The sequence below is a fragment of the Ranitomeya imitator genome, chromosome 6 (assembly GCF_032444005.1).
Source record: "Ranitomeya imitator isolate aRanImi1 chromosome 6, aRanImi1.pri, whole genome shotgun sequence".
In the NCBI taxonomy this organism is placed as follows: domain Eukaryota; kingdom Metazoa; phylum Chordata; class Amphibia; order Anura; family Dendrobatidae; genus Ranitomeya; species Ranitomeya imitator.
In genome coordinates this window covers 483,048,774-483,073,749 of record NC_091287.1, presented here as the reverse complement: position 1 = coordinate 483,073,749, position 24,976 = coordinate 483,048,774, and the positions used below count along the sequence as shown (strand labels likewise).

The 24,976-nt window shown below is 42.2% G+C and overlaps 1 protein-coding gene across 1 annotated transcript in view; it reads right to left on the bottom strand.

Moving 5' to 3' along the window:
* The window catches only part of NECAB1 (N-terminal EF-hand calcium binding protein 1), a 342,508-nt gene that overhangs the window by 314,977 nt on the left and 2,555 nt on the right, over window positions 1-24,976 (bottom strand). The window contains exons 2-3 of the mRNA XM_069731596.1: window positions 3,803-3,827; window positions 2,166-2,274 (exon numbers count right to left, since the gene is read on the bottom strand). Of these exons, the coding sequence (XP_069587697.1) occupies window positions 2,166-2,274; window positions 3,803-3,827 (134 nt within the window). The remainder of the gene's footprint in view (window positions 1-2,165; window positions 2,275-3,802; window positions 3,828-24,976) is intronic.

The following is a 24,976-nucleotide window of genomic DNA, read 5'->3' as shown; positions in this document are numbered from 1 at the left end:
GTGTCCCCCTTTGTGCGGTACCGTTAAAAAGAGGCCTCCTGATACACTGTGTGGACCCAGATGGTGCAGACACACAGGACACAGGTACTGTACGCAGCAGAATGGACATTGTGTGCATGTGAAGGTGGCCAGAGTGTACGGCAGGGGTTGCTCTCGGCTATGGCTACCTCCCTGGCCCCATCTCACATATAAATAGAGAGATACCAGTCAGTTACCTGCAGAAGTTGGAAGGGTGGGGTTTGGCGCTGGACTAGTCTGGTCTCTCCAAGTACGGTATATTTTTGTCTGAAATGGCAAAAGCCAATATACTTGTCTGTGATCGTGGAGCTAGGATCTGATTCATGCTGCTCGTGGTTTGGGCAGCATGAGTCAGATGAAATGTTCCCTTTAAATCCATGTCGTCTCATGTAAGTGTTACATTATATCAGTATTTGCTATATTACCACCCTCACATGCAGATGTTCCTGGCTTATTTCTGTATAATCTCACAGCTGTTCTCACATTAATTAATAGATGAGGGATAGATTTAATTTGTATTTCTAGCAGAACAGGTGTCAGCATCCAGCTCCAGCTGCACCATGGAATGAATAATACATGGCGGGTGACCCACAGACCTGAAAAATGAGAGTCGGATCTATGAAGCAAGACTTATCGTGTACTAATCTGCTGAAGGGAATCCAGAGTGCAACTGGTCTGGATGGAAGCGGAGCTGAGAACGGCACGGTAGTGAAGGCGAAAAACCACTTTTTCCTGCATCGCATAAGTGTATTATTATTATTATTATTATAACTATTACTTTTATATTACCATAAAAGGTAAAGTGTTACATTGCGTATTGCCCAATTTAATTATTTTATTATTTTTCCTATTACATTAATATAATTTATGCTTGTAAGAAATGTGATATTCCTGAATTAATAAATAGCCATCTGAGAGCTCTGTAAAATGTGTCCTTCATACACTGTTTGCCTGTATTGTGCTTCTCTAAGTGTAAAATAACAATAGGACATATTCAATTCAGTAGAGTCAGGAATCAGCAAGAAACTACATTGAAAAGAACATCAACAAAGCTCCATATTCGCTGAGCCCCAAATCATTTTTTGGCAACTCTTGAAAAGTTAACAGAGTGGGATGTGGCTTTACAGCTGATAACAATTCTACATTAAAAAAAAATATATTGTCATTTTTCTACTCTAAAAAGTTTATGTAAGCTACAATAAATAAGGATGACAATACCCTAAACCTAGGGGAGGAAATAGGACCGGCTATGTACAGTAGAAAGACCGATGAGGCCACATAACCACCCAGCACAACACACCACGTCTGTGGGTAGAGCAAAAAATAACATGTAGGTATGATAATACCTCCAAAGGAGTTGTATATAACTAAGCAGTGGATATTGGTGGCACATCCAAAAATATGTATTGGGGCTGACTCACAATATAGCGTATGTAAAGGTAACAATGTCCACACGGGACAAATGTGGGTAACTACAGCCCACAATCCTGTACCATCCACATAGGATACGACCAACAAAAACAAACAAATACCTGGAAGGAACTCACCCTAAGGCATAGACAGAGCTGTTACCTAATACTAAAATGCTAATGGTGCCTCCAGATGGTAATATAGCATAACAATAGAGGATACCATAACATGCTCAGCATATACCTGCAGCCATAGTGAAGTGTGGGTGATGATAGTGGTCCCGTAGCGCACCTCGACGCGCGTTTCACTGCCCCTGCAGTTTCGTCACCCACACTCTTATTTTAATTGCACAAACACATGGACTTATACCACACTATTTCTGGTTGCCACCTAAAATGCCGCAGGCAGGTTCCTTTAAATAATACCACCATATGAAACTCAATAATAACGGCATACAAAACACACATAACAAATCAATGTAATAGAGTGTTCTATTTATTCCACATAAAAGTTCCCAAATAATACGCCAGATATTGCCTAGATGCTGCTGAAAACAATGATTGCTAAAACACGACAAAACAGTAACCGCTATACTCCCAGAATGGAGCAGAGAAACAGAAGTCATGAAAAGCATCTGTGAATACTCAGCCTTCAGCACTATGCCGTCATCGAGAAACAACCAGGTAACGTGTTCTTCGTTATTTCATAATATGCCTTAGAAAAAAAAAATGTCTTACTCTGTTTTATGGGTGTCAATCTTGTGAAAAAGTTCACTCAGTTCTTCGGCACTCAGGATCCCATCAGCAAAATAAGCTTTGAACTCTTCAAAAGAAAGTTTTCCATCATCTGTAATAAGAGAAGAAAATGATATAATGTGGAGAAATGCCGGAATAAGCAAGTCAGTGAATGCCGGGATGAAACATGTAATGGCTTACAAGACATTTCATGCGCCAACAAGAGAACAAGTTGTCACTCACAGAATGTAAAAAAGGAACAGACATGACGGTTTGGTAATGAATATTAAAGTCTAATAGAGAAGAAAAGGTCGGCTTAGGCTGGATAGTTTTTTTTTTGTCTAAATTTAATATTTATATACCAGAAAAAGCTCCAGATCACAGTACATATGAAGCAGGGGCAGTGATGGATGCCTGACATTGGCATAGACTCCACTGGAAAAATTAGTATGTGTTTCACAATTAGGTTTCTAGCAGGACCGAATAGAGAAGACTACTAAGCTGTTCCATTATTTTTTTTTCTTTTCGTACACTAAGGCCTCATTCACATGTCCATGTTGCATCTGTTTTTATCATGGATAGAACACGTACCCATGTATAATCTATGCTGCTATTCACAAGCAGGGCCGGACTGGCCTTCTGGCAAATGTCAGAAGGGCCTGTCTGGTCATGGGCTGCCTTGTCTGCTACGTTGTTAACAGAATCAGTGTTCTCAAGACACCCCTACTGTTAAGAGTTGTGACGGAACACAAATTCGCTCACTCCGTCACCTACCCCTGCAGGCCACGGGTATCATTAGAAATATTACTCTTGTAGTAATATTAGTAATATTCTTGGGTTCTTGGGAATGGAGAAAGCATTGGCCTGTGTGTCCTGTTCACGTTTGTGTTTTGTCACAGACCCTGTGTCCATACAGAACTGACAGACACATCTATTTTTTTTTCTGCCAAGCTCACAGAGACATGTCCATGTTTACCAGTATCATAAATGAAAAGTGCCACTAACGTTAAAAACCTGTATAGCACATGGATGAAGTTGGTGTACCATCTGTGCGCTGTCCATATAGGCGGATTATAATAGGCGGGTAATATGGGCTAGTGCCTGCGGTCCTGAAGACTATAGGAGGAGCTGCGCTTGCTTGCTGCCTCGTCATCTCACTCCCAGTCCCAGATCACTGAACTATAACCTCAAGAAAAACATGGTGCCACCTGGAGACAGAAGAAGCAGGAAGGCCAGGCAGAGATACAGATGTCACACTTTTAAGAAGTAGCCTACATGTTGCATGGAGTCTACGATGCCAGATAATCTGTGTCTACAGCCCATGGAATATAAACCGAGCACTGCTCCTTGGGTTGGAAATGAAGGTAATGGTGCTTTTCTTTGAGTTGTGTATGTTGCAGATCCATGAAGCCAAAAAAGGGCTCATATACACCTAGTCTAGAAGTGAAGAGAGGGCAGACATGAAATCAACCAAATTCTGGAGAAGATTCTCTATAATAATGTTATGGTTCCTCCTAATCATCACACAGAAGGGTCCAATATTCTGCGTTCCTCTCAGGTCTATATGAGTGGAAGACACATAAATGATTTTCGCCCTATACAGGTATATAATGATAAATTCAGTCCTGTCATGTTCTTACCATTCTTGTCTGCTCTTCTCAGTATCTGAAAAATAAAAGAAAAAAGTAATGACTACCTCTGTACAAGTGACAGGCTTATTCATGCCAATTAAATCTTATGTGACATCTTTTTAATATGTCTTGTAGAAGCTTGGGTAATGCAACTGATGGCTTATGTGACTCACAGGCAGCAGAATAATCCACTTTGTTATACACTGTAGGTAAAACAGTCTAAATATCTATTTAATTCACCCATTGTATATATTAGCTGAATGTTGGCTGACCGTGCTGATATTGCAGCCAAACAAAATTAATGTATATGAGGTTGTCCTGATTTTCCCTTGATTGCAATGTTTTGTTGGATTTCAACATGTCTGATCCTTTCAGCTCATGTGAGATGTCTGGCAGCGACTTTTTTCCTTCTTTTTACAGGGCGTCTAAACTCTGTCAGAATACTCATATTTGTAGTAAAACACTAATAGAATTTTCCTGTGTGGCAAATTAACCTGGTGGAGCGAATCCGGCCTGAGTTCTATGGATCTAGGGTGCTTTGAGGGTAAAATGGGTACAGTAATTGAGATCATTGTACACTGGGCATCCTGGTGATAAGAACATGCCAGAAATGGTCCTATCAGCCACACAGCCCCATTGTCCCTTCCCCACAACCCATTATTCCGTGTCGTTCGACTGCCTCTCAAGCAAGTGGACTTTGTGTAGCCTCTTGTTATCATGGTCTCTCACATTGGAGCTTTAAGTAGGTTCTCAAGAGGCTCCAGTGGTTGTATTTTCACCTGCCCCACTGCCCCATCCAGCTGTGCAGGCACCATTTTATACAACTGCAATCTTTAGGGTAACTTGTTCATATAAGGGTGCAGACACTGATGAAATTTGAAAATCTGTAAGAATTTGCAATATTTGAAGTCCAGAATAAAGAGAAAAAAATGCAATCGCACAGCCGCTATACGCTAGACCCTTACTGCTCCAGGGGCAGAAAAATGCACTATTAAAGCCTTTTGTCAGAAAACAAACTAAACAAAAAAACCGCTAAAAAGATTATACCTTGGTGCTGCTTAAGAAAAACAGATCCAACATGATACATAAGAAGAGACTGAAAGCGCACTCACCGGTATATGAACAATCAAAGCGGTTTATTCACATGAGATCATGCGGTGCAAGGAGGGTATGTGAATACAAAAAAGGATGACAGCTCGGCATCAACCTCGGCTATTAATCGTTTTTCAGATACAGTGTCCCTCCCTTTAGAAGAAGGACACGGCGTGGAGGAAAAAGAAGGGGTGAAAGGCAACGAACGGAAGAGGAAACAAGTCTCGTGGAGACCGCAGTAGCAGAGAGTGACAGGAATTTAATCGTAAATTTAACGGACTTCCCTTTGAATGAGGCACACGTGTCAGCCCTGTCCAAGGGCTTAAATTATTGCCTCCCTGAGGAGTTTGACATAGTGGACTTCAAGATAGATTTGTATAAGGCTGTAAGAAAAGTTCATCTATATAAAATGTTTACACAGAGAGCAGGTATTATTAATAAAAATCAGAATGAGAGTGAGAAAAAAATATTTCCTGCAGAACAACCTTGTAAAATGGGCCCTTTGGGTTTTTCACTATCGATGGATCCCTCTGAAAATGTACAACGAGAAGCGGAGTTATTAGTTAGTATTACCAGTGATTTATCACCTAATACAAGTACACTTCCAACAAGGCCTTTTAGAAAAGGGGTTAAATCCACATATGTTCCTCAGGTTTCCCCGGGAAATCTAATTGATGCCTTCGAGGCCCAAGTGGTCAAAGATGTGGAAGCAATCTTGTATAACAAAATCGGTAAAAATTTAAAACCAGCAGAATTAGAAGCCATAAAAGATATACAAAAACGCCCGGATATTATAGTACGCAAAGCAGATAAAGGTGGTAACACTGTTCTCCTTCAAAAAGAACTGTATATTAAAGAAGCCCTGAAACAGCTTTCAGATAGAAGAACCTATGAAAAATTAAAAGGAGATCCCACCTTTAAAATTCAGAACTCACTGCGGTCTCTCCTGAGGGTCTTTGTGGAGAATGGTACCTTGTCAAAAACACAAGCGGAAAAACTTTTTCCGGAATTTCCTAGAAAACCGCATTGGTACCATTTACCTAAAATCCACAAATCTCTAGAGGAACCGCCAGGTCGTCCTATTGTTTCCGGGATGGGTTCAATAACGGAACCCTTGTCGGCTTATATGGATTGGCTTTTGCAACCCTTGTTGTGCGATACACCGGCATATATAAGGGACACTAAGCATTTTTTAAAAACTCTACGAGGCTTTGACTGGCAAGAGGGTTTTTCTTTAGCATCGATAGACGTGGAAAGCCTTTACACCCGCATCCCACAAGATGCGGGTGTGGAGGCGATCCAAGAAATCTTGAATAGTACCCCTACGGACCCCAATACCATCTCATTTATTAAAAAAGGTTTGACTTTTGTCTTGAAAAATAACACTTTCCAATTCGATAATACCTGGTACAGACAGGTGGAGGGCACTGCCATGGGTACACCAGTCTCTTGTACCCTGGCTAACCTCTTCCTGTCTGTATTTGAAGAGAGGTATATATATTCTGAGAAAAATCCATATCTCAAGTACATAAAATTTTATGTGAGATTTGTGGACGACATGTTCGTGGTGTGGGACGGCGACCGGGCTTCATTCACACAGTTTGTGGAGTACCTGGCGCTTTCTAACACCATGAACATGCAGTTCACTCACCAGTTTGGAGGCACAGAATTAACATTTTTGGATGTGACCCTAAAAGTAATTGATGGTAATTTGCACACAGAGGTATATCGTAAACCTTCTTCTTGTAATTCTCTGCTGCATTATAATAGTGCCCACCCAATGTATGTGAAGAAAGCATTACCTTACAGCCAGTTCCTCCGCGTAAAAAGAATAAACAGTAATGTTGCGAGTTTTCAAAGACAATCCCAAGAATTATATGGAAGGTTCAGTAATAGGGGGTATCCCCAATCTGTCTTGAACTCAGCGTTGGAACGAGCAGAAACAGAGATCATAACAGAAAAAACATCTAAAAATGATAGAAAATTTGTTTTCTGCTTTAAATATGGTCCTATGGACGCACAAATTAGAACAGCAATTCGAAAAAATTGGCAAATTCTTTGCCAAGATCCAGCGTTGAAGGATATGACAGAGAAGGGTCCCCTTTTTTCCTGCCGCCGCAGTAAAAATATAGGGGATTTAATAGTCCGAAATCGGGTAACTTCATCTCATAACAATTGGCTCCGAGATACTGCACCCAAAGGGAATTTCCGTTGTGGGCATTGTAATTATTGCAATCAACATCAAACAGGAACTAATTTAAAAATTGGCCCAATAATGCATACAGTACGTGATTTCATCTCTTGTAGGACAACTCATGTGGTTTATATCTTATATTGCCCTTGCAGTTTTTTCTATATCGGGAAAACAATTCGCCCAATGTTTGTTCGATTCAGGGAACATCTCAATTCATTGCGCACAGGTAAGGGGGTACCCCGCTTGATAAAACATATGAACGAACAACATGGAGGGGATGCAAAATTGCTTCGATTCGCGGGGATAGAGAAAACTGCCCTACCGCAGGACGGCGGTAATTTAGATCGTATGCTTCTGCGTAATGAAGCAAAGTGGATATTAAGAGCTAATGCTTCTGGACCAATAGGGTTCAATGATAAAGTTGACATGTCTGTTTTTTTGTAAAAAATTCATGTTTTTTTGCATAAGATTCATGTTTTTTTTGTAAAAAATTCCTTTTTTTGGAAAAAAAAATTCCTTTTTTTGTAAAAAATTCCTGTGTATTGGTTATCATATTATGGTATATTTCTTCCTAAATGACATTCTTCATTACCCGTTAATGTTTTTATTGTATTTTAACTTTTCACTGTTTCACTTTCCCCCCCCCCCCTTTTTTTTCCTCCGAATAGTGACTAATAAGTTCATTATGACGAAGTGAATAATGGGAGGGACCGGAAGACTACTTAGTTATAAGGCCCTCTCTCTCTTCACTCGCCATTGGATCTGTTGAAGTGCTCACCTAGCACGAAACAGCTGTCATCCTTTTTTGTATTCACATACCCTCCTTGCACCGCATGATCTCATGTGAATAAACCGCTTTGATTGTCCATATACCGGTGAGTGCGCTTTCAGTCTCTTCTTATGTATCATGTTGCAATATTTGAGTTGTGTATGAGATGTTTAGAAATGTTGTTCCCGCTTAATCATTTCCTTGTTTGTTTTTTTTCAGTCACTTTTCTTTTTTTTCTCTTGTGGTATTTGCTGGCCTTAATTACACCAAATTCATCAAAAAAAGCTCCCTCGGGTCAAAGTCAAAAACAGGCTTTCACCTGTCATTAACCATTTTTGCAACTTTTTGAGCAAATAGTCACAAAAAAAATTAAAGTTTTTCTTGAGGTGCAGAAAATCATTCCAGGAGATACTACAGTGGAGTTGAGCAAAATCTCAAAACTATTTAAAGAGTTGAAAATAACGAATTAGCCAAAAACATCTGAAATCACTAAACTCTACCCGCAAAGCAGGAAAAAAAGGAGGCGAACGCATATGAAACAGATTTTAAAAAGCCACAAATAGAATAAGGGGTGCAAACAAAAAAAATGGCACAAATAGAATAATGAATTGGGTACAAACAAAATGAAAGGCGCAAAACACATAAAACTAGACCAAAAAAATGATGAATCCTGGCCCTTATGTACATGCAGCATATTTATCATTTACAGCTTGTCAATTTATGCTGAGATTATTAGAGATTATCAGATCTTTTGAAATTCAAATTTGTTGGTTTCGCTGAATGACAGCCTGACTACAGTGTGTGAGTGGAGCGAGCTGTCGCTCTGTGTGCCTGGGTGTGATTACAGTCGCGCTCCCAGGACACTGTGCTGACAGAGTCCCTTTAATGCACCACTCCAGCATTTTTTTTTCGATTTCACTGCCTGAGTGGTATCACTAATGTCTGTTCCCAATCCCAACCCCTAGTATTATACTTACCAACTGCCAATGGCACTCAGGTCTTGTTCCCCCATCTTTTGTCCGCAAATCATGACTGCCTGGAAGTCAGAGGTAACGGTCACAAGCTCTCAATGTAAGCCCTACAAAAAGGCATGTCTGCAGCACACATTAGGCTTAAAGGAGCATCCTCATAAAAACATACCTGAGGGATCCACACGACATACAATCCACAGATCCAACTGCAGCCAGCACACTCTATGTAAGTCTATGAGAGCCGTGATTTGACTCATAGATTTACATCAAAAAGTGACCTATGGGTCACCCAGCAAACACTGGAAAGATCCCATTATGATTCTCCACTTCATTATGAGTTCATAGACAACAAACATGTCTAGGTTCTTTTTTTATTTAAATGGTGAAAAAAAATCCAAAGTTTGTTTAAAAAAAAAGTTGCGTGATTTTCCGAGACCAAAGCGTCTCCAGTTCTGAGGATTTAGAGCTGGGTGAGGGCTTGTTTTTTGCGTGCTGAGCTGACGTTTTTATTGATACCATATTGGTGCACATACTGTCTTTTGATTGCCCGTTATTGCATTGTTGCGGCAACAAAAAAGAAGTAATTTTAACTTTTTTTTTCGCTATGATGTTTACCAATTGGATTAATTCTAGTTATAGCTTGATAGAGCAGACGATTGTGAACTCGGTGATACCAAATATGTGTATATTTGATTTTTTTTTATTGTTTTATTTTGAATAAGGCAAAAGGGGGTGATTTAAACTTTCATATTTTTTAAATATTTTTAAAAACTTTTTTTACTTTTGGCATGCTTCAATAGTCTCCATGGGAGACTAGAAGATGCCATAAGCCGATTGGCTCTGCTACATAGAGGCGATGATCAGATCACCTGTATATAGCAGAATTGGTGACTTGCTATGAGCACCGACCACTTGGCAACGCTCATAGCAATCCAGCTATGAAAACCATAAAGGTCTGCTGGAGAACTCTGGTTGTCATGCCGACCCATCGGTGATCCGCGATCATGTGACGAGGTCACGGATGGGCAGGTTTTCTGGCTCACTAGCCGGCAGCGTGTGTTAAATGCCGCTGTCAGAGTTTAACTGCGGCATTTAACTATTTAACATCCACGGGTGGATCTCGATTCCACCCATGGCTGATAGAGGCACATGTCAGCAGTTCAAAACAACTGACATGTGCTGGGAAAGATGTGGGTTCACCGCCGGAGCCCACATCAAAGGAGGAGACACGACATGCGCAGTAGTAGTAACGCAGTGGAGTTTCATAGTATAACATATCTGTTGAGAATTGGGCAGCCAAGCTATGACTCATGCTGCCCGTGGTTCAGGCAGAATGAATTTAATGATAGATTCCTTGTCATTGGGTTATGCCAAGTATATAAGTTCTCACCTATTGATTAGATAATGGATAAATCATTGCTGTCTGTGAGGCTGAACTCTGGGACCCACCGATTCAGAGTACCTTACTCTGCGGAGCCATGATCGAATGAATCGGCAGTGAACAATGCACAACTTCATTCTATTCTTCTTATATAGGCTGAACTGGATGGACAAATGTCTTTTTTTGGCCTTACTAACTATGTTACTATGTTACTATGAACTATGTATTCATCCTTCATGAAACTGATAGACATTGACAAGCACTTTACTCAGCCATCTCCAGCAGTACCATAGAAAATGAATGGAGCGGATGGGAGTATGCTCGAACTCCACTCAATTCAGTGCCATGTTCTCAGGATTGGTTGGAGTTATAGCAGTTCAGATGCACGGCGATTAATAAATAATTCCCTATGCTATTGACGAGGAAAACCTTGTACATGTAGTACAACCCCTCTAATGAAGCATTTCTGTAGTCATCTCCGAGTCGTGTATAACATGGCTGTCTGTGTCTAGGTGATGCGTTATATGTCTGTCTGTCTATACGTCAAGTCTACCAGGTCTACATGGCTGGCCATCCGTAGGTGATGCTTAATGTGGCTGCCTATCTCCGAGTGATTTATGGTATGGCAGCCTTTCTTCAGCCGAGGTCCTTATGACAAGAAGAAGAATGTGAGTGCTGCTCCTACAGAGTTCCTACACTGATACTGAAGTAGTTCTATATGAAATATGTGGGTTTTACCTCTTTTTTGGTCTACACAATTTTTAAACAGGCACTAGTGATGAGCGAAAGTGCTCCGATAAGGTGCTAAGCGAATGTCTTTGGCATGCTCGAATAATGTTTTCAAGTCTCCATGCCTGCATGTATTGTGGCTGTTCGACAGCCACAACACATGCAGGGTGTCACATGTTTACCGCGACATAGGGGAGCCAGAAGATTTCTCTTACTCCTGCACTGACTAGGGTGGGGAAAGGGTACAAACTTAGGGCGGATTCAGGAGCTAAAACAAGGTACGTGACACTGGCGTCTTCACCATCAGAAGTAATCTGGGGAACAGGACGGGCTAGTGCGCCCTAGCATTAGGGACAGGGAAGGAGCTCCTGGTCCTGGGAGACCCAACAACAGAGTCCTGACACAGGGATTACCTGTTTATTAGGCAATCCCTGTATGTGTTGCTGCTGTCAAATAGCTGCGAGACATGCAGCCGTGGGGACTCGAACCTATTATTCGAGCACACTTGAAGACACTCAGTTAGCACCTGAGCATGCTGACATAACACCCCATCCAAGCATGTTCGCTCATCACTAACAGGGACCACTATTGAGACCAGAAATTCCATGGTGTTCGCTGCTTTATTTTCAAAGCAAAACATTTGAGGACAATATTATTTGCACTCTAGAAATATTATTTGCACTCTAGATTGTTTCTTACCTAAAATGCTATTTTTTTTTTTTAAATAGCAAATACAGTGGGGAAAAAGTATTTAGTCAGCCACCAATTGTGCAAGTTCTCCAACTTTAAAAGATGAGAGAGGCCTGTAATTGACATCATAGGTAGACCACAACTATCAGAGTCAAAATGAGAATGCAATCCAGAAAATCGCCTTGCTGATTTAACAAGATTTATTTTGCAAATTATGGTGGAAAATAAGTATTTGGTCACCTAAAAACATGCAAGATTTCTGGCTCTCACAGACCTGTAACTTTTTCTTTAAGAGGCTCCTCTGTCCTTCACTCATTTCCTGTAGTAATGGCCCCTGTTTGAACTTATCAGTATAAAAGACACCTGTCCACAACCTCAAACAGTCACACTCCAAACTCCACTAAGGTGAAGACCAAAGAGCTGTCAAAGGACACCAGAAACAATATTGTAGCCCTGCATCAGGCTGAATCTGCAATAGGCAAGCAGGAAGACTGAATCTGCAATAGGCAAGCAGCTTGGTGTGATGAAATCAACTGTGGGAGCAATAATTAGAAAATGGAAGACATACAAGACCACTGATAATCTCCCTTGATGTAACGCTCGCGCCGAGACTGGTTGGCGTGGGCGCCTGGGGGTGTGGCCCCACTGGACCACAGACTGAACTTCCCTGGAAGGGGCGTAACTAAGTAGCTTCCTAGGTGTTCGCTGGAGCCTCTGATGGTGAGGTCAGACTTGTGCAATAGGAAGCTACCAGGTACCACTCCAGGGTGGAGTCGGACTGTGGATGCTGATCCCACCGGGGACAAGACACGGGCAGGCAGGCACAGCTGTGACACTGGCTGACAGACAGGTATGGCGGAGGCCCTGACGGGCGGACTGGCTTGACGGAGATACAGGCAGGCAGACGGGCGCGGCTGGCACTCAGGCAGACAGGACTGATACTCTGGTAGGAACTGGTATTCAGATGGATGTATGGAAACAGGTAAGAACCTGTTCAGACTGTAGAATATAAAGAACCAGGTAGACCAGTATGGAAGTTGCAGAGTGAAGATAGAGCAAGAGTAGAAGAAAAGCTGAATCACAGGAGGCGGAGTAAGAGTAGGAGGTGGAGCTAAGAGAAGAGAAGGAGAAGGCAGAGCTATGAGCAGAGAAGGAGAAGGCAGAGCCAAGGACGGAGACGCAGGGGGCGGAGCCAAGAGCAGAGGCGCTAGAGGCGGAGCCAAGAGCGGAGACGCTGGAGGCGGAGTCAAGAGCGGAAACGCTGGAGGCGGAGCCAAGAGCGGACACGCTGGAAGCGGAGCCAAGAGCGGACACGCTGGAGGTGGAGCCAAGAGCGGACACGCTGGAGGCGGAGCCAAGAGCGGACACGCTGGAGGCGGAGCCAAGAGTGGACACGCTGGAGGCGGAGCCAAGAGCGGACACGCTGGAGGCGGAGCTAAGAGCGGAGACGCTGGAGGCGGCCAAGAGTGGACTAGCTGGAGGCGGAGCCAACAGCTGACATGCTGGAGGCAGAGCCAAGAGCGGACACCCTGGAGGCGGAGCCAAGAGCGGACATGCTGGAGGCGGAGCCAAGAGCGGGAAGCGCAGGAGGTAACGCCAAGAGCTAAAGATGTAGAACCGCAAGGAGCGGAGCCAGGTAGAACCGCAAGGAGCGGAGCCAGGTAGAACCGGAAGGAGCGGAGCTGCAGAGCGAGAGCAGGGCAGAGCCGCAGAGCAAAGCCACAGAGTGCAGAGCAAGGTCAGAGTGCAGAGCTGAGAGCAAAGCCACAGAGTGTAAAGCAAGGTCAGAGTGCAGAGTAAAGTTACAGAGAGCAGAGCTGAGAGAAAAGCTGAGAGACACAGAACCACAGATTGTGGTAGAACTGAGCAGAGAAAAGCAGAACCACAGACAGTGGCGAACAGAGCAGGAAGATAAGGCGGAGGTACACACAGCAGAGTGGGAAATGACAAATGATAAAGGAGAAACAGGAACGGACATAGACCAGAGTTCAGACAGGAACGGACATGGATACACAAACAGAACACAGATGAAGGCCTGCAATATTGCAGCCCTCTGAGACAGGAAACAGACACGACCTGGCAGCTCAGTAGCAAATGCTAACTGAGGGGAATAGTTTGCTCAGGCATCCTCCAATGGGTGAGGGTGCCTTAAGTATCAGAGGCCTCAAGGCTATTGGCCAGGAACACCCAAGGGAGGTGCACACAGTCTCAATAAGAATCCGGAGTGGCTGGCGCCGCCCCCCTATGCACACAGCCAGGAAGTGTACACAGAGCAAGCCGCCATGAAGCACATGGCATGGAGCCGGCAGCAGACAGATCTCACAGCATGGCACTGGGTGAGTGAGTTGATGTAACAGGCAGGTGGGGAATGGAAGGCCATGCAGTGATGCCAGCAGGGTTGTTACACTCGATCTGGTACTCCACACGTGGGGTCAAAATGATCACAAGAATGGTGAGCAAAAATCCCAGAACCTCACGGGGGACCAAGTGAATAGCCTGCATAGAGCTTGGACCACCGTAACAAAGGTTATCATCAGTAACACACTACACTGCCAGGGACCGATGTCCTGCAGTGGCAGACGTGTCCTCCTGCTTAAACCAGTACATGTCCAGGCCCATCTGAAGTTTACTAGAGAGCATTTGGATTATTCAGAAGAGTATTCGGAGAATTTCATATGGTCTGATGAAACGAAAGTAGAATTGTTTGGTAGAAACAAAACTCATTGTGTTTGGAGGAGACAGACTGCTGAGTTGCAACCAAAGAACACCATACCTACTGTGAAGCATGGGGGTGGCAACATCATTGTTTTGGGGCTGTTTCTCTGCAAAGGGACCAGGACGACTGATCCGTGTACATGAAAGAATGAATGGGGCCATGCATCCTGAGATTTTGAATGCAAACCTGCTTCCATCAGCAAGGGCATTGAAGATGAAAAGTGGATGGGTCTTTCAGCATAATAATGATCCCAAGCACACCACCAGGGCAAGGAAGGACTGGCTTTGTAAGAAGCATAAGAAGGTCCTGGAGTGGCCTAGCCAGTCTCCAGATCTCAACCCCATAAACCTTTGGAGGAAGTTGAAAGTCCGTGTTGCCCAGTGACAGACCCAAAACATCACTGCTCTAGAGGAGATATGCATGGAGGAATGGGCCAACATACCACCAACAGCGTGTGCCAACCTTGTGAAGACTTACAGAAAACGTTTGACCTCTCTTATTGCCAACAAAGGATATATAACAAAAATATTGAGATGAACGTTTGCTAATGACTAAATACTAATTTTCCACCATAATTTGTAAAATTAATCTTGACAAATCAGACAAGGTGATTTTCTGGATTTGTTTTCTCATTTTGACTCTCATAGTTGAGGTCTACCTATGATGTCAATTACAGGCCTCTCATCTTTTTAAGTGGGAGAAGTTGCACAATGGTTGGCTGACTAAATACTTTTTTCTCCACTATATATATCAACTGCGAATCATTATAATATTTTGATAGCATGTTAAAATACATACAATTGTAAACTGACCTATCACAACACATGCAGTCATTTCCAAAAACAGATTGGGAAGAAACAAGTATCTCTGTAGCGAGCAGCACTTTTGTTTATAGGCTTCATTTCGCTATGTATAAGCATAGCGCTGGTTTATTTTGTGACATAGTTTTTTAATCCGTCCATAGAACATTTTTACAGGATTCCAGTATGTAATTTATACCAAACTTTAGTCGCTCTTTTTAATGCCTTTCTGAAGTGGTGTCATCCTTGGCCTTTGCCCGTAGAGCCCTGAAGTTCTTTGATTGTTGCCCGTTGTTTTTTTGCCATATTTCAAACCAACTTTTGTAGAGTTCTCAATTCATTTTTATTCTTGACGTTTTCCGAAGGTTCTTCACTGTTTTATGAGTAGCACAACTTTGAACAACATCTTGAACAGTTGAAGCCTCCTTTGGAGAGAGTGTTGTACATTTTAGACTGCTGTGATAATAAGATTTATGGTATCTCTTATAGTTGCCACTGAGAACAAGCAACAGGGAATGACACTGGCCAAGAACTGTGGAAACTGTAGCTGTGACAAGACGCATCCGTCAGTGCCCTGCTAGAAAACACTGCTTGACCACTAGTTTTACAGTGTTATCTATATGGATTGGTCGGCCACGTGCATATCCACAGTATATTCCAAGAATATGTGATAGGTGAACGTCCTTCCTCAGGCACCCTCATCTATTACCCCTGTTGGCCACATTCTGCCAGCTTTGGTATTGTGATCTTCTGAGTTACAGAAAGGGCAGAGCTAGAAGCACTGCGGATATATAAATGCTGGATGAGACTATTTCTTTAGCACCTGTGAACACCTCATCTTTTTTGCAGCTACAGTTGTATCCAACCTGGAGAATCCATTAGAAGACCTAATAGGTCCCATTTCTCTCCTGACTGCAGCCGTTTTATCGGTTCTGGGCTAATTGTCACAGACACAACATCAAATCTGTTCTTCTAATACTTCATTTAACAATTATTCATTTTCATTAGTTCCATTGCAATAAGCCTGAAACATTCCTCGCTGGGACATTTTATATATAGCAAGAATTATTACATAACAGTTTTAAAACAGAACGTCAGTGACGGAGAACAGGCAGCTGAGACCGAGCAAACAAACACCAAATACATATGTAACCAGTAAGCAAAAGCGAAGAAATGGCGCTGGAGCTGGCACTGAGCAGAACGCAGGCAAATAACAAGAGGCCAGATGCTCAATACCCAGAATAAGACACCATTACAGACACGCGAGTCATTACTGGAGTTTGCATGACAAGTGTTTTCTTTCTGATAACATGTTTAGGCTCAGATCACACTGTATTTAGGGGGATCGATGGAAATCGTCTAGTAATTGTATATACAGTAGATCAGCCCATACCCTGCAATATACGTTAAGTGCAATGTACCTGTTATTCAGATGGCATTTAAGAATAAGCTGCCATGTCTATGTACATAAGAAATAACATTATTTCCGGCCATTTTAATGCTCTGCACCTAATTGTCAGTTGTCTCTGTGCTAGTGGGTGGAAATTAGCAGCTATGATGCTTCCTAAACACAGGACACACAAATATGAGAGATTCCTGATCTCCTGTGTCTATGTAGCACTTGTTATGTTCCGAAGCAGGAGCAACATGGAGGGCATTATACACCACTACTGAGCAGCATTTCTGTGAATCCAGCTCTCTGGTGAGATAAAACCATTATTAGATATCAGCAACATGGGGCTTTGTATCTTCCTCTGTTTTTCACACACTGCTCTTTTCTCCTCCTGTCCTCTCCATTGACTTCAATAGGCGGCAGGAATCTGATCCCTCAGTGACCCGAGAGCCTGTCTTGATTACATCAAGGCAGATTTTAGCTATTTTTCATATTAAGTGGTCATCTCAAAAGGCAGATGGGGAAGATGTGTATATGTATATATATATATATATATATATATATATATATATATATATATATATATATGTGATTCTCACAAAATTATCAAAATTAGAATATCATCAAAAAGTTAATTTTATTTCAGTTGTTCCATACAAAAAGTGAAACTTATATATGATATAGCGTCATTACAAACAGAGTGATCTATTTCAAGTGTTTATTTCTGTTAATGTTGATGATTATGGCTTACAGCCAATGAAAACCAAAAGTCATTATCTCAGTAAATTAGAATACTTATAACACCAGCTTGAAAAAATTATTTTAAAATCCGAAATGTTGGCCTACTGAAATGTATGTTCAGTAAATGCACTCAATACTTGGTCACGGCTCCTTTGGCACCAATTACTGCATCAATGCGGCGTGGCATGGAGGCGATCAGCCTGTGGCACTGCTGAGGTGTTATGGAAGCCCAGGTTGTTATGATATCAGCCTTCAGATCGTCTGCATTGTTGGTTCTGGTGTCTCATCTTCCCCTTGACAATACCCTATAGATTCTCTATGGGGTTAATGTCAGGCGAGTTTGCTGGCCAATCAAGCACAGTGATAGTGTTGTTTATAAAGCAGGTATTGGTACTTTTGGCAGTGTGGACAGGTGCCAAGTTCTGCTCGAGAGTGAAATTTCCATCTCCAATAAGCTTGTCAGCAGAGGGAATCATGAAGAGCTCCAAAATTTCCTGGTAGACGGCTGCGCTGACTTTGGTCTTGATAAAACACAGTGGACCTACACCAGCAGATGACATGGCTCCCCAAACCATCACTGATTGTGGAAACTTCACACTAGACCTCCAGCAGCTCGGATTGTGGCCTCTCCAGTCTTCCTCCAGACTCTGGGACCTTGATTTCCAAATGAAATGCAAAATTTACTTTCATCTGAAAACAACACCTTGTACCACTGAGCAACAGTCCAGTTCTTTTTCTCCTTGGCCCAAGTAAGATGCTTCTGACTATTGGTCATGAGTGGTTTGATACAAGGAATGCGACACTTGTAGCCCTTGTCCTCGATACGTCTGTGTGTGGTGGCTCTTGAAGCAATGACTCCAGCAGCAGTCCACTCCTTCAGAATCTCCCCCCAATTTTGAATGGCCTTTTCTTAACAATCCTTTCAAGGCTGTGGTTATCCCGGTTGCTTGTGCACCTTTTTCTACCACTCTTTTTCCTTCCACTCAACTTTCCATTAATATACTTGGATACAGCACTCTGTGAACAGCTAGCTTCTTTATCAATGACCTTTTGTGGCTTACCCTCCTTGTGGAGTGTGTCAATGACTGCCTTCTGGACATCTGTCAAGTCAGCAGACTTCCCCATGATTATGGAGCTACTGAAACAGACTAAGGGACCTTTTTAAACCCTTAGGAAACCTTTGCAGGTTTTTTTTATTAATTATTCTGATTTATTGAGATATTGACATTTGGGTTTCCATTGGCTGTTAGCCATAATCATCAACATTAACAGAAATAAACACATGAAATAGATCCCTGCCTACTGAAACAGACTAAGGGACCTTTTTAAACACTTAGAAAGCCTTTTCAGGTGTTTTTTGTTAATTATTCTAATTTACTAAGACAATGGCATTTGGGTTTTTAAGGGCTATAAGCCATAATCATCAACATTAACAGAAATAAACACTTGAAATAGATCACTATGTCTGTAATGAGAGTTTGTTAGTATGTATGTCTGCTGCGTACCACAGACTCGGTGAGAATATCTTCGCCTGTCGTATACATCTGGTATTAATGTATCATAAATATATACATGTTGGCATGCAGTGACAGCAAACATCCATTGTAAGACTTCAATCTATCTATCTATCTATCTATCTATCTATCTATCTAAAATAAAAAGAGAGAGGTCACCTTGCCATGGTTGATGGGCTTACATGAATTGGCCAATTTGTGCAAGAAGAAGCTTCATTTTTCATCTATTACTGTAAGTAAAATTTAAAAAAACAAATTTGGGGGGAAATTTTGAGAAGTTTAACCCCTTTACCCCCAAGGATGGTTTGCACGTTAATGACCGGGCCAATTTTTACAATTCTGACCACTGTCCCTTTGTGAGATTATAACTCTGGAACGCTTCAACGGATCCCAGTGATTCTGACATTGTTTTCTCGTGACATATTGTACTTCATGACAATGGTAAAAATTCTTTGATAGTACCTGCGTTTATTTGTGAAAAAAACGGAAATTTGGCGAAAATTATGAAAATTTCGCAATTTTCCAACTTTGAATTTTTATGCAATTAAATCACAGAGATATGTCACACAAAATACTTAAGAAGTAACATTTCCCACATGTCTACTTTACATCAGCACAATTTTGGAACCAAAATTTTTTTTTGTTAGAGAGTTATAAGGGTTAAAAGTTGACCAGCAATTTCTCATTTCTACAACACCATTTTATTTTAGGGACCACATCTCATTTGAAGTCATTTTGAGGGGTCTATATGATAGAAAATACCCAAGTGTGACACCATTCTAAAAACTACACCCCTCAAGGTGCTCAAAACCATATTCAAGAAGTTTATTAACCCTTCTGGTGCTTCACAGGAAATTTTTGAATGTTTAAATAAAAATGAACATTTAACTTTTTTCACAAAAAATTTAATTCAGCTCCAATTTGTTTAATTTTACCAAGGGTAACAGGAGAAAATAGACCCCAAACATTGTTGTACAATTTGTCCTGAGCACGACAATACCCCACATGTGGGGGTAAACCACTGTTTGGGCGCATGGCAGAGCTTGGAAGCGAAGGAGCGCCATTTGACTTTTCAATGCAAAATTGACTGGAATTGAGATGGGACGCCATGTTTCGTTTGGAGAGCCCCTGATGTGCCTAAACATTGAAACCCCCCACAAGTGACACCATTTTGGAAAGTAGACCCCTTAAGGAACTTATCTAGATGTGTGGTGAGCACTTTGACCCACCAAGTGCTTCACAGAAGTTAATAATGTAGAACCGTAAAAATAAAAAATCATATTTTTTCACAAAAATTAACTTTCCGCCCCCAATTTTTTATTTTCCCAAGGGTAAGAGAAGAAATTGGACCCCAAAAGTTGTTATACAATTTGTCCTGAGTACGCTGATACCCCATATGTGGGGGTAAACCACTGTTTGGGCGGATGGGAGAGCTCGGAAGGGAAGTAGCGCCGTTTGACTTTTCAATGCAAAATTGACAGGAATTGAGATGGGACGCCATGTTGCGTTTGGAGAGCCCCTGATGTGCCTAATCATTGAAACCCCCCACAAGTGACACCATTTTGGAAAGTAGACCCCTTAAGGAACGTATCTAGATGTGTGGTGAGCACTTTGACCCACCAAGTGCTTCACAGAAGTTTATAATGTAGAACCGTAAAAATAAAAAATCATATATTTTCACAAAAATTAACTTTCCGCCCCCAATTTTTTATTTTCCCAAGGGTAAGAGAAGAAATTGGACCCCAAAAGTTGTTGTACAATTTGTCCTGAGTACGCTGATACCCCATATGTGGGGGTAAACCACTGTTTGGGCGGATGGGAGAGCTCGGAAGGGAAGGAGCGCCGTTTGACTTTTCAATGCAAAATTGACAGGAATTGAGATGGGACGCCATGTTGCGTTTGGAGAGCCACTGATGTGCCTAAACATTGAAACCCCCCACAAGTGACACCATTTTGGAAAGTAGACCCCCTAAGGAACTTATCTAGATGTGTGGTGAGCACTTTGCCCCACCAAGTGCTTCACAGAAGTTTATAATGCAGAGCCGTAAAAATAAAACAAAAAATTTTTCCCATAAAAATTATTTTTTTAGCCCCCAGTTTTGTATTTTCCCGAGGGTAACAGGAGAAAGTGGACCCCAAAATTTGTTGCCCAATTTGTCCTGAGTGCGATGATATACCATATGTGGGGGGAACCACTGTTTGGGCGCATGGGAGGGTTCGGAAGGGAAGGAGTGCCATTTGAATGCAGACTTAGATGGAATGGTCTGCACGTGTCACATTGCGTTAGCAGAGCCCCTAATGTACCTAAACAGTAGAAACCCCCCACAAGTGACACCATTTTGGAAAGTAGACCCACTAAGGAACTTATCTACATGTGTGGTGAGCACTTTGACCCACCAAGGGCTTCACAGAAGTTTATAATGGAGAGACGTAAAAATAAAACAAAAATTTTTTCCCACAAAAATTATTTTTTAGCCCCCAGTTTTGTATTTTCCCGAGGGTAACAGGAGAAATTGGGCTCCAAAATTTGTTGTCCAATTTGTTCTGAGTGCGCTGATACCCCATATGTGGGGGGGAACCACTGTTTGGGCGCATGGGAGGGCTCGGAAGGGAAGGAGCTCCATTTGGAATGCAGGCTTAAATGGAATGGTCTGCAGGTGTCACATTGCATTTGCAGAGCCCCTAATGTACCGAAACAGTAGAAACCCCCCACAAGTGACACCATTTTGGAAACTAGACCCCCTAAGGAACTCATCTAGATGTGTTGTGAGAGCTTTGAACCCCCAAGTGTTTCCCTACAGTTTGTAACCCAGAGCCGTGAAAATTGAAAAAAAAAATCTTTCCCCCAAAAATTATTTTTTAGCCCCCAGTTTTGTATTTTCCCGAGGGTAAGAGAAATTTGACCCCAAAAGTTGTTGTCCAATTTGTCCTGAGTACGCTGATACCCCATATGTTGGGGGGGACCACCGTTTGGGCGCATGGGAGGGCTCGGAAGGGAAGGAGTGCCATTTGGAATGCAGACTTAGATGGAATGGTCTGCAGGCATCACATTGCGTTTGCAGAACCCCTAATGTACCTAAACAGTAGAAATCCCCCACAAGTGACCCCATATTGGAAACTAGACCCCCTAAGGAACTCATCTAGATGTGTTGTGAGAACTTTGAACCCCCAAGTGTTTCACTACAGTTTATAACGCAGAGCCCTGAAAATAAAAAATCTTTTTTTTTCCCACAAAAATTATTTTTTAGCCCCCAGTTTTGTATTTTCCCAAGGGTAACAGAAGAAATTGGACCCCAAAAGTTGTTGTCCTATTTGTCCTGAGTACGCTGATACCCCATATGTTGGGGTAAACCCCTGTTTGGGCACACGGGAGAGCTCGGAAGGGAAGGAGCACTGTTTTACTTTTTCAACGCAGAATTGGCTGGAATTGAGATCGGACGCCATGTCGCGTTTGGAGAGCCCCTGATGTGCCTAAACAGTGGAAACCCCCCAATTATAACTGAAACCCTAATCCAAACACACCCCTAACCCTAATCCCAACAGTAACCCTAACCACACCTCTAACCCTGACACACACCTAACCCTAATCCCAACCCTATTCCCAACTGTAAATGTAATCTAAACCCTAACCGTAACTTTAGCCCCAACCCTAACTGTAGCCTTAACCCTAGCCCCAACCTTAACTTTAGCCCCAACCCAAACTGTAGCCCTAACCCTAGCCCTAACCATAGCCCTAACCCTAACTTTAGCCCCAACCCTAACTGTAGCCTTAACCCTAGCCCTAACCATAGCCCTAACCCTAGCCCTAACCCTAACCCTAGCCCTAGCCCTAACCCTAGCCCTAACCCTAGCCCTAACCCTAGCCATAACCCTAGCTCTAACCCTAACCCTAACCCTAGCCCTAACCCTAGCCCTAACCCTAGCCCTAACCCTAGCCCTAACCCTAGCCCAAACCCTAACCCTAGCCCTAACCCTAGCCCTAGCCCTAACCCTAGCCCTAATGGAAAAATGGAAATAAATACATTTTTTTAATTTTTCCCTAACTAAGGGGGTGATGAAGGGGGGTTTGATTTACTTTTATAGCGGGTTTTTTAGCGGATTTTTATGATTGGCAGCCGTCACACACTGAAAGACGCTTTTTATTGCAAAAAATATTTTTTGCGTTACCACATTTTGAGAGCTATAATTTTTCCATATTTTGGTTCACAGAGTCATGTGAGGTCTTGTTTTTTGCGGGACGAGTTGATGTTTTTATTGGTAACATTTTCGGGCACGTTACATTTTTTGATCGCTTTTTATTCCGATTTTTGCGAGGCAGAATGACCAAAAACCAGCTATTCATGAATTTCTTTTGGGGGAGGCGTTTATACCGTTCCGCGTTTGGTAAAATTGATAAAGCAGTTTTATTCTTCGGGTCAGTACGATTACAGCGACACCTCATTTATATCATTTTTTTATGTTTTGGCGCTTTTATATGATAAAAACTATTTTATAGAAAAAATAATTATTTTTGCATCGCTTTATTCTCAGGACTATAACTTTTTTTTTTTTTTGCTGATGATGCTGTATGGCGGCTCGTTCTTTGCGGGACAAGATGACGCTTTCAGCGGTACCATGCTTATTTATATCCGTCTTTTTGATCGCGTGTTATTCCACTTTTTGTTCGGCGGTATGATAATAAAGCGTTGTTTTTTGCCTCGTTTTTTTTTTTTCTTTACGGTGTTTACTGAAGGGGTTAACTAGTGGGCCAGTTTTATAGGTCGGGCCGTTACGGACGTGGCGATACTAAATATGTGTACTTTTATTGTTTTTTTTTTATTTAGATAAAGAAATGTATTTAAGGGAATTATATTTTTTTTTTTTTTCATTATTTAGGAATATTTTTCTTTATTTTTTTTTACACATTTTGAAAAATTTTTTTTAACTTTTTTACATTGTCCCAGGGGGGGACATCACAGATCAGTGATCTGACAGTTTGCACAGCACTCTGTCAGATCACTGATCTGACATACAGCGCTGCAGCCTTCACAGTGCCTGCTCTGAGCAGGCTCTGTGAAGCCACCTCCCTCCCTGCAGGACCCGGATCCGCGGCCATCTTGGATCCGGGGCTGGAGGAAGCAGGGAGGGAGGTGAGACCCTCGCAGCAACGCGATCACATCGCGTTGCTGCGGGGGGCTCAGGGAAGCCCGCAGGGAGCCCCCTCCCTGCGGGAAGCTTCCCTATACCGCCGGCACATCGCGATCATCTTTGATCGCGGTGTGCCAGGGGTTAATGTGCTGGGGGCAGTCCGTGACCGCTCCTGGCACATAGTGCCGGATGTCAGCTGCGATAAACAGCTGACACCCGGCCGCGATCGGCGGCGCTCCCCCCGTGAGCGCCGCCGATCGCGCTGGACGTACTATCCCGTCCGTGGTCATGGGGGCCCACCCCACCTCGACGGGATAGTACGTCCCATGTCAGAAAGGGGTTAATCCAAATTGAATTTTTTAAATGTTTTTCTGTGTTTTCACATGGCCTAGATTCATGCACATGTAATGCTGTGTTCTTTTTTGTCTATCTATCTATCTATCTATCTATCCCATAGATGGTGAAACCTGACAGTGAAACGTCTTTGAGACCAATCAAAATTCCACTAATCGGGTTTTGTAGGTTTTAGTCTTTCAAACAAAACACGAATACTCCAAACTTGCATCGGAATTGAACATCTCTCATGTAAAGTCTGGTCTCTATAGAACAGGATGTTTTTTTGTAGTTTCTCAGTATATACAGTAATTCATTTTCTCACTATTTCTCATCTCCAGCAATTTCATTGTTTTCAGTAATTAATTTACGTGTTGAGAAGGAAGATACCTTGCCTGTAATTAACCCAGTCTTTATAGTGTTCTTAATTTATAAGGAATCAATATAGAAGCTGAACAGCGGCACTTCAGAGGCCGCAGGCTTGTAATATTCAACACAACAGGTTGGAGAATATTGTGTAAGTGGATCGTAGGGTGAAGAATGATATCATTATATGCAATAAATGCCATTGTCAGATTGTTTTTATTTTGTTTTATGTGACATTTGATAACATTACCTCCTATTTATATTTATTTTAAATATTTGGAGTTAGTTTCTGTGAATATTATTAGCATCTGTATTTCTCAACATATTACATAACAACCTGGGGGGAAATGTCATATGTGACATCAGG